This window comes from Argentina silus (genome assembly GCF_951799395.1).
Source record: "Argentina silus genome assembly, chromosome: 4".
In the NCBI taxonomy this organism is placed as follows: Eukaryota; Metazoa; Chordata; class Actinopteri; order Argentiniformes; family Argentinidae; genus Argentina; species Argentina silus.
The window spans coordinates 24944982-24954981 of record NC_139658.1 but is presented as its reverse complement, the minus strand read 5'-3'; the positions used below and the strand labels follow the sequence as shown (position 1 = coordinate 24954981).

At 52.4% G+C, this 10000-nt stretch overlaps 1 protein-coding gene across 1 annotated transcript in view; it reads right to left on the bottom strand.

Moving 5' to 3' along the window:
* rnf123 (ring finger protein 123) overlaps positions 1–10000 on the bottom strand; it is a 101947-nt gene that overhangs the window by 58212 nt on the left and 33735 nt on the right. The window contains 4 exon segments of the mRNA XM_083668562.1: positions 594–678; positions 2300–2375; positions 5431–5619; positions 5849–5988. Of these exon segments, the coding sequence (XP_083524688.1) occupies positions 594–678; positions 2300–2375; positions 5431–5619; positions 5849–5988 (490 nt within the window).

Sequence of the window (10000 nt, the reverse complement as noted above, 5' to 3'; positions counted from 1 at the left end):
AGAGAATTCCAGATGTCAGTAGTCACATCAGGTGAAGTGAGGCCGCAGCAAATCTTTTCTGTCCGAATAAAATCCATCAAGATGAAGACTTCATACCACATCCCTCAAAGTCAACAACCTTCCTGTCTCACCCCAGAAACACACACACACACACACACACACACACACACACACACACACACACACACACACACACACACTCTCACTCTCACTTCAATTCAATTCAAAGGGCTTCATTGGCATGGAAAGCAACCGTTTACCTTACCTCAGCATGTACAATGTTGGATTATTGACGATGTGTCCAGTGTTGTATGGAGGTGCAAACAGGAGCTGAGAGAAACGCTCCAATAAGGTTGGCTTTCTCTCTCTGGTTAACCTTTAACCTTTACCTGGGGCAGCAGCTGATGTGGCTGCTGTGATGTCACACTGAGGGATTTCACCCAGCAGATACGGGACTTTCTCTCTCTCTCTCTCTCTCTCTATAGTGCGTAGTGTATACTATGTAGTATGTAGTGTATAGTATATACTATGTAGTATGCATAGCGCTCCCTGGCCAGTACAGGCGGTATATCAGCCTCTGTCCCATCACTTACCCTTGTCTCTCACAGTCCACCAGGATCCGGACCAGGATCCCTGTCACCGCCACCAGGATGGGGTAGTGGTCCACACTCTCCAGACCTGCCGCCGGGGGGCGCAAGAGAGGCATGGTCACACAGGGCAGGGGGAAGAGACACACCGTAACACAGGCCAGGGGGGAAGAGACACACCGTAACACAGGGCAGGGGGAAGAGACACACCGTAACACAGGCCAGGGGGAAGAGAGACACCGTAACACAGACCAGGGGGAAGAGACACACCGTAACACAGGGGGGAAGAGACACACCGTAACACAGGCCAGGGGGGAAGAGAGACACCGTAACACAGACCAGGGGGAAGAGAGACACCGTAACACAGACCAGGGGGAAGAGACACATCGTAACACAGGGCAGTGGGGAAGAGAGACACTGTAACACAGGGCAGGAGGAAGAGAGACACTGTAACACAGGCCAGGGGGAAGAGAGACACCGTAACACAGGGGGGAAGAACATAAGTCTCTTCGTGTCCATCAGATTGCATCTGGTTAAACTACTCCGCTCTCTCAACACTCTTCAGGTTCACTTTGTCTGATTCATTTCCTTCATTTCCCCAGAAAAGTGACTCATCCAACGAAAGCCAAGTTTCCAAGGGAGTTATTTTAATGAAGTCCTGTAATCTACAGCTGCTCAGCGCCTCACTCAGACAGAAACGCAGGATGAAACATCTTTAAAAACCTGCAACTTGAGGTTTTCACAAAGCCTCAGACGGTGTAATCCGCGGGCCGTGCGTGCGTGCGTGAGCAGAGAGGCTGCGCTGACAACGCCGTGTCATCCCCACGCCGTCACTCCTCATCTCCACCTCCTGCAGATCCACTGAATTCTATTAGATTTTCACTCTTCGTAACTTCAATGCCGGAGTCGTCAGGCTGGTTAACCGCGGTGTCGTCAGGCTGGTTAACCACGGTGTGGTCAGGCTGGTTAACCACGGTGTCGTCAGGCTGGTTAACCGCGGTGTCGTCAGGCTGGTTAACCACGGTGTTGTCAGGCTGGTTAACCACGGTGTCGTCAGGCTGGTTAACCGTCAGGCTGGTTAAGCGCGGTGTCGTCAGGCTGGTTAACCACGGTGTCGTCAGGCTGGTTAACCACGGTGTTGTCAGGCTGGTTAACCACGGTGTCGTCAGGCTGGTTAACCGTCAGGCTGGTTAACCACGGTGTTGTCAGGCTGGTTAACCGCGTGTTAACCGGATGTTGGATAACTGGGCTCTTTTAAGCCTCGTCCCTGAGACATGTGATGATGTTTTGCGGACGTATGAATCGGCTGTCCGCCACCTTAAAGTCCCCTGCCTGAACTGACGTAAACGTAGTTTTCCTTAACTCATTCAGCGCCGAGGGAGAATAAAGTCTCCAAATGGTCAATATTCTGGAGAGCCACAGGTGACTTAAATTATGACGCTTCACTTTGTAGCCAATCAAAGTGTTGTTGCTAGGTAGATACCACGTAAAATACTTGGCCCTCTAAATGGGGAGTGTTCCGGAACTCTTTGGCAGTTTGTGAGTTAGAGAACTTACAATGAACATGCACTTTAGCCCGGGACTAGGCTTGGTCTAGGCTTGGACTAGGCTTGGTCAGGGGAAACGGACCGTAAAATGCTAGTGTCCTGGGTGTTATGATCATGTGACCACAGAAGGTGATATAGGTCAAAGGTCAGAGGCGTGACTGTTACCTGGGAGACGAAGGTTGACCACACGGTCGAACAGGTTCCTCTCCGCGGTCACCCTGTTCAATACCTGGTTCAGAAGCTGGAGGGAGGGAGGTAGGGAGGGGGGAGGGGAGGGAGGGAGAGTGAGAGGGGGAGTTAGAGAGGAAGGGAGAGAAAAGAAGAGAAAAAGAACAAAATAATGACTTCAGTTCCAGTCGTCTGAAAGCATTCAGTTCAACAAAGAACCAACTTCAGAACTGATGTTAACAATAATAATCAGAATAATGGTCAGTGTTGCATGGAGCAGTTCTGAGGCTTGTCATGTAGACATGTAGACTACAGTCCTACATGGAGAGTCCTGCTCTTGGGTGATGGAGGGTTGGGGGGGCTGGGGAGGGTGGAGGGGGAGGAGGGAGGGGGTGGAGGGGCGGAGGGAGTGGAGGGAGTGGAGGTAGGGAGAGGGGCGGAGGGAGGGTGGAGGGGGCGAGTGTAGGGGGAGGAGGGAGGGGTGGAGGGAGGGAGAGGGGCGGAGGGAGGGTGTAGGGGGTGGAGGGGGAGGAGGGAGGGGGTGGGTGGAGGGTTGAGAGGGTGGAGGAGGGAGGAGAAGGATGGAGAATGGAGGGGGGAGGGAGGAGGGAGGGAGGGAGGGAGGGAGGGAGGGATGGAGAGGGTGGAGGATAAGGATGGAGGGAGGAGGGAGGAGAGGTCTGGAGCAAGGCTGGGATCAGCTCTTTATTAAAACAGCAGCACAGTGTGTTCTCTCCTCAGGGGAGAGGAAATGCTGGCACACACACACACAAAACACACTCTCACAAACACACACACACACAGACAGGATCCTTCAAGGAGGCACTCCATCAGCAGGTGAATTATTACCCTGACCTGCAGCTACTGCTGCCAAGATGCCACACACACACACATACACACACACATGTAAACAAGAGACTGCAGTCAGTGCACATATATTCTCTCTCTTTCTCTCTCTCACACAGCAAACACACACAGCAAACACACACACAAACACACACACAATCACAAACACAGCAAACACACACACAAACACACACAGCAAACACACACACAATCACAAACACAGCCACCAACAGTGTCAAAGTCATGTAAACAGTGAGAGAGTGAGGGTGAAGGACTCTGTGCTCTACTGGTTCTGTCTGTGCTCTATTGCTCTGTGCTCTACTGGCTCTATCTGTGCTCTATTGCTCTGTGCTCTACTGGCTCTGTCTGTGCTCTATTGCACTGTGCTCAACTAGCTCTGTCTGTGCTCTACTGCCTTTGTGCTATATTGCTCTGTGCTCTACTAGCTCTGTCTGTGCTCTATTGCTTTGTCTGTGCTCTACTAGCTCTGTCTGTGCTCTACTGGTTCTGTCTGTGCTCTACTGGCTCTGTCTGTGCTCTATGAGCTCTCTCTGTGCTCTACTAGCTCTGTCTGCGCTCTACTGGTTCTGTCTGTGCTCTTCTGGTTCTGTCTGTGCTCTACTGGATCTGTCTGTGGTCTATGGCTCTGTGCTCTACTGGCTCTGTCTGTGCCCTATTGCTCTGTGCTCTACGGTCTCTTCAAGGACAAGAGACCAGAGAAGACAGGTCCATTAGCAGCTGATTACAACCTGAGGTAGAGGCAGGTGATTAGAGGCTGAGGTAGAGGCAGGTGATTAGAGGTTGTAGAGGCAGGTGATTAGAGGTTGTAGAGGCAGGTGATTAGAGGTTGTAGAGGCAGGTGATTAGAGGCTGAGGTAGAGGCAGGTGATTAGAGGTTGTAGAGGCAGGTGATTAGAGGTTGTAGAGGCAGGTGATTAGAGGCTGAGGTAGAGGCAGGTGATTAGAGCCTGAGGTAGAGGCAGGTGATTAGAGGCTGTAGAGGCAGGTGATTAGAGGCTGAGGTAGAGGCAGGTGATTAGAGGCTGAGGTAGAGGCAGGTGATTAGAGCCTGAGGTAGAGGCAGGTGATTAGAGGCTGTAGAGGCAGGTGATTAGAGGCTGAGGTAGAGGCAGGTGATTAGAGGCTGAGGTAGAGGCAGGTGATTAGAGGCTGAGGTAGAGGCAGGTGATTAGAGGCTGTAGAGGCAGGTGATTAGAGGCTGAGGTAGAGGCAGGTGATTAGAGCCTGCACAGGAGAATGGAGCTAGAGTACATTCTCTGAAATCAACCCCTTCTGCTCGCTCGCTCACTCACTCACACACACACACACACACACACACACACTCCGATGCCAAAGCATTGTTCTATGCTGGAGGACAGATGAATGGTGTGGAGAAGCTGTTAAACATGATGGCCCACTGAGAAGACCAATGAACATACCACTATCACCACACACAGACAGACACAGACACACACACACACACACACACACACACACACACACACACACACACACACACACACACACACCCCATCCTCCTGGGCATCTTCCAGAACACTCTATACACACCAGCTCTAGTTTTGCTCTTTTTGTTTCAACTGAATATTTCATTACTTCCTGTTTCTCTCTCTCTCTCTCTCTCTCCCTCCTCTCCCTCTGATCGGAGCACGTTGCTGAGATAACACTTCTCATAACCGTCCCAATTAGCTCCTTTATTTCAACGACTTTCTCCAGCTGCCAACGAGGGTTGTGCTGCGTGAAGGCTACGGTTAAACACCCTCCATCTGAATAATGACTCCACTTTATTAAAGAGAAGAAAACGGAAAATAAAACAGCAATGTAACACAGTCTTTCTACGGAGGCGTCTCCTCTTCCAGACTACTGAGGTGTGCTTGACAGAGCTTGCCTCAGGGATGCTCTTTTGAAACTACCATCCCATCAGTTCCAGTTTACCTGACAAGCTAGGAAATCAAGCGCACCTCAAGTATTTGACTGACATGTAACAGGGTTCTGCCCAGGATGTTTTAAACAGCTTGGCGCTGGATCGCGTTATCAAAACGAGACTCATGTTTCTTCAAAATGTGCAAAGAAATACCACTAAAACGCTGAATTCACATCTTAACACTTTCACTTCCGATGTCATTGGCGATCAAGGAGTGTTACTCTATCATGACTAAATATATAGTTTAATTTGACGCCGGCAAGTTCGAAAAATCAAGCGCACCTCAACGGTTTTTGACTGACATCTCGACAGACCTATCCCCTTCCTCTCCGAGCCTCACCTGAGCCAGTCGTCTGAGCAGCAGCTCTGCGGAGGGGCGGGCCCAGTCCAGGAAGATCTCGGGGACGAGGGTGACGGTCATCTCCAGGACCCTCAGCAGACTGACCGACAGGTCGAAGCACGTGGCACAAACCTTCAGCTGCCTGGTGTCCACGAAGTTACGTTCAGGACGCTCAGCCGCCTGCTGGATCTGAGAGGGGGGGGGGGGGGAATTGATTGTTTGATTGATTGATTGGTGATGTAGAGCTAACACAAGATCTGGGTACATGTTAGTTTTCACAGACATAACTCATAATCAATCATTTATATTATTATTATTATTATTATTATTATTATTATTATTAATGACATAATAACAAATAAATGAAATGTGTGTCTGTGATGAGTAGTTCTGGTCAGCCAGAGGCAGGTTCTGGTACCTCCTGGATCATGCCTATGAACTCAGAGAAGGCCCAGTTGAGCTGGTTCAGGACACTGTTGAGGAAGCTGGCAGCCATGTCCCTGTCCTGACTCAGCAGCTCCGCCATGTGTCTCTGGAGCAGGAGGGACGGGCACGGCTCTGCAACCAATCACAACACAGCTTTGCTCATCACAACCAATCAGACGACAGCTCATCACAACCAATCACATTGCAGATCACACAGCTCTGCAACCAATCAGAACACAGAGCCACTGATCACATGGCTCAATCAGGGGACTGGGTAGTGATCAAGACAGGAAGAAGGGAACAGCAGACGGATCAATCAACCCAACACACTCACACACACACACTCACACACACACTCACACACACACACACTCACACACACACTCACACACACCTTGACGAATGATAATTGCTAAAACTCTATAATTTGTTAAAACTGTCGTTAAGTGAAAATGGATAAAGCGGCTCTGGAGGTAAAGAGCCCAACAGAAGGTGTGTGATGCAGAGTTTGAGTGTTTCATCTGAAATTCAAATGATCTGCAATTACCTCCCACTTCCACCTCTGCCATTAACGAGGTCTGACTGGAATTAGGTAATTAGAACTAATGAGACATAACAGGTTGATAAACCGGCTGTTTCCATTACAACGACCAGGACAAAACAAACAAACACATATCTGAGTGGCTGTGTGTGTGTGTGTGTGTGTGTGTGTGTGTGTGTGTAGACTGACTGTGTGTGTGTGTGTGTGTCTATGTATGCGTGTGTGTGTGTGTGTGTGTGTGTGTGTCTATGTATGCGTGCGTGTACACGTCTATGTGTGTGTGTGTGTGTGTGTGTGTGTGTGTGTGTGTGTGTGGATGGTACTGTGACATTGGCCCCATCCCTGCTGCTGTCTATCCAGCACCTTCCAGAGGCGGTGGTCCAGGGCCTCACCCGGACCCCGGACCCAGAGATGACAGCTCTCTGCTGGGCACAGAGGAGGCCTCCTCCCCCCTGGCGGCTCACTGGAGACAAGGTCATGAAACACTGTATCTAAACACTGTATCTATCTCCACAGAGCTACAGCCCCTCTACCCCAGATCAGACTGGATGAGAGGGAGTGTGTGTGTGTGTGTGTGTGTGTGTGGATCTGTGTGTGTCTGTGAGGCGAGGGACTTGCTCTCAATAAAAGTCGAGAGAAAACCAATCGTTTAGCAGGACAGTGTGCTCTCCTACAGCAGAGATAACCTTTAGGTTTAATGAGGTTGTGAAGACAATATCCTTGACACACACACACACACACACACACACACACACACACACAAACACACAAACACACAAACACAGAGCCTGGTTCTCTCCAGAGGGATTACTACCGGGAGTTCTGTTCATTTATTTGACCTTTATCTGTGCGGTTAAAGGGACATATCACCCATTTTTGAACATCACAATCACATTTGTTTCTGTTGTGTTTCTTGTCTGTCTGTGTTTGTGTGTGTGTGTGTGTGTGTGTTTTCTGATTGAGATGCAGGACTTGTGCAGCAGATGAACGTTTACGAGACGTTAATCTGACCTACACAAACTGGCTGATTGATTTTATTGACAAATGATTGATTATGTCTTGACCCGTTGCAAGTGCTTAGCCTTTATACCAACATCTATCTCTCTACCCCCCCCTCCCCCTCTCTCTACCCCCCTCCCCTCTCTCCCTCTCTCCCCCTCTCTCTCTCTCTACCCCCCCTCCCCTCTCTCCCCCTCTCTCTCTCTCTACCCCCCCTCCCCTCTCTCCCCCTCTCTCTCTCTACCCCCCCTCTCTCCCCCTCTCCCTCTCTCTACCCCCCCTCCCCCCCCTCTCTCTCTCTACCCCCCCTCCCCTCCTCTCTCTCTCTCTACCCCCCCTCCCCTCTCTCCCCCCCTCTCTCTCTCTCTCTACCCTCCCTCCCCTCTCTCCCCCTCTCTCTCTCTACCCCCCCTCCCCTCCTCTCTCTCTCTCTACCCCCCCTCCCCTCTCTCTCTCTCTCTCTCTCTACCCCCCTCCCCTCTCTCTCTCTCTCTCTACCCCCCCTCCCCTCTCTCTCTCTCTACCCCCCCTCCCCTCTCTCCTCCTCTCTCTCTCTCCCCCCCCTCCCCTCTCTCTCTCTCTCTACCCCCCCCTCCCCTCTCTCTCTACCCCCTCCCCTCTCTCTCTCTCTACCCCCCCTCCCCTCTCTCTCTCTCTACCCCCGCCTCCCCTACTCTCTCTCTCTCTCTCTACCCCCCCCCCCTCCTCTCTCTCTCTACCCCCCCCCTCCTGTTGTTAATTTCCAAGCCTTCTCTCCATGCCTCTCATCACTGTCAGCCCCTCTGATTGGCTGGCTCCCCCCCCCACCCCTCTCTCCTCCTCTCTCTCTCTCTACCCCCCCCCCTCTCTCTCTCTCTACCCCCCCTCCCCTCTCTCCTCCTCTCTCTCTCTCTACCCCCCCCTCCCCTCTCTCTCTCTCTCTACCCCCCCTCCCCTCTCTCCTCTTTCTCTCTCTCTCTACCCCCCCTCCCCTCTCTCTCTCTCTACCCCCGCCTCCCCTACTCTCTCTCTCTCTCTCTACCCCCCCCCCCTCCTCTCTCTCTCTACCCCCCCCCCCTCCTGTTGTTCATTTCCAAGCCTTCTCTCCATGCCTCTCATCACTGTCAGCCCCTCTGATTGGCTGGCCCCCCCCCCCACCCCCCAGCCAGGGGGCTTTCATCATGATGACAATGTGTGCTGTGTAAAGGTCAGACTGTGTTCACATGTTAAATGGATTCTCCTGTGATGAGAGTCAAATGTAGGAGAGAGGTTAGATACGGTGTCCGGGGGGGGGGGGGGGGGGGGGTCAGATATGGACGGGGGGGAGGGGGGAGATGGAACACAGGGAGAGAGACAGGAGGGGGGGGGGGAGATGGAACACAGGGAGAGAGACAGGAGGGGGGGGGGGAGATGGAACACAGGGAGAGAGACAGGAGAGGGGGGGGGGGGAGATGGAACACAGGGAGAGAGACAGGAGAGGGGGGGGGAGATGGAACACAGGGAGAGAGACAGGAGAGGGGGGGGGAGATGGAACACAGGGAGAGAGACAGGAGAGGGGGGGGGAGATGGAACACAGGGAGAGATACAGGAGAGGGGGGGGGAGATGGAACACAGGGAGAGAGACAGGAGAGGGGGGGGGAGATGGAACACAGGGAGAGAGACAGGAGGAGGGGGGGGAGATGGAACACAGGGAGAGAGACAGGAGGGGGGGGGAGATGGAACACAGGGAGAGAGACAGGAGAGGGGGGGGGGGGGGGAGATGGCGTGGGGTTTCGCTGAGATGGACTAAGCTTAGGGTGGTCGTTCTGAAACCAACCACCATATCAAAGGTTTTGACTGATGATGACTTACTGAGACACATGTAGTGAAATAACTCCAAGGTAAATGTTCTGATGTGTGTAGAAACTAAATAACAACAGAAGTTGAAACATTGTCTTTCAGACGGTGTTGTGCTTGGTCAGGGCTCTGTCCCAGTCATTCATCCTGCTGGACTGTTTCCACAGAGTCATCAGCCCAGAGAATGGAGGGAGGAGGGAGGAGGGAGGAGGGAGGAGGGAGAGGCTTCAGAGGGAAGCAGACACAGTCCAGCAGAGAAAGGTAATTACTGTGCTACACTGCTCTCCTCTGCTCTCCTCTCCTCCCCTCCTCCTCTCCTCTCCCCCTCCTCTCCTCTCCTCCTCCTCCCCTCCTCTCCCCCCCTCCTCCTCCTCCCCCCCTCCTCCTCTCCTCTCCCCCTCCTCTCCTCTCCTCTCCTCTCCCTCCCCTCCTCCTCCTCTCCTCCCCTCCTCCTCTCCTCTCCCCCCCCCTCCTTCTCTCCCCCTCCTCTCCCTCTCCTCACACAGAACAACAGCCAGCTAAGCACTTCAGCCACGCTCCATCTGTACTCATATAACAAGCACTAATGGAACCCACACACACGCACACACACACACACACACACACGCACAGGGTGTGCACGCAAGCACATATACACACACACACACAGGCGCGCGTACAGACCCGGACACACACACACACACACACACCTGAGAAGCAATCAGACCAACATATCTCTCTCCCTCCCTCTCCCTCCCTCCCTCTCTCTCTCTCTATCTGTGTCAGTTTATGACTAGGAGGAACGCTAAC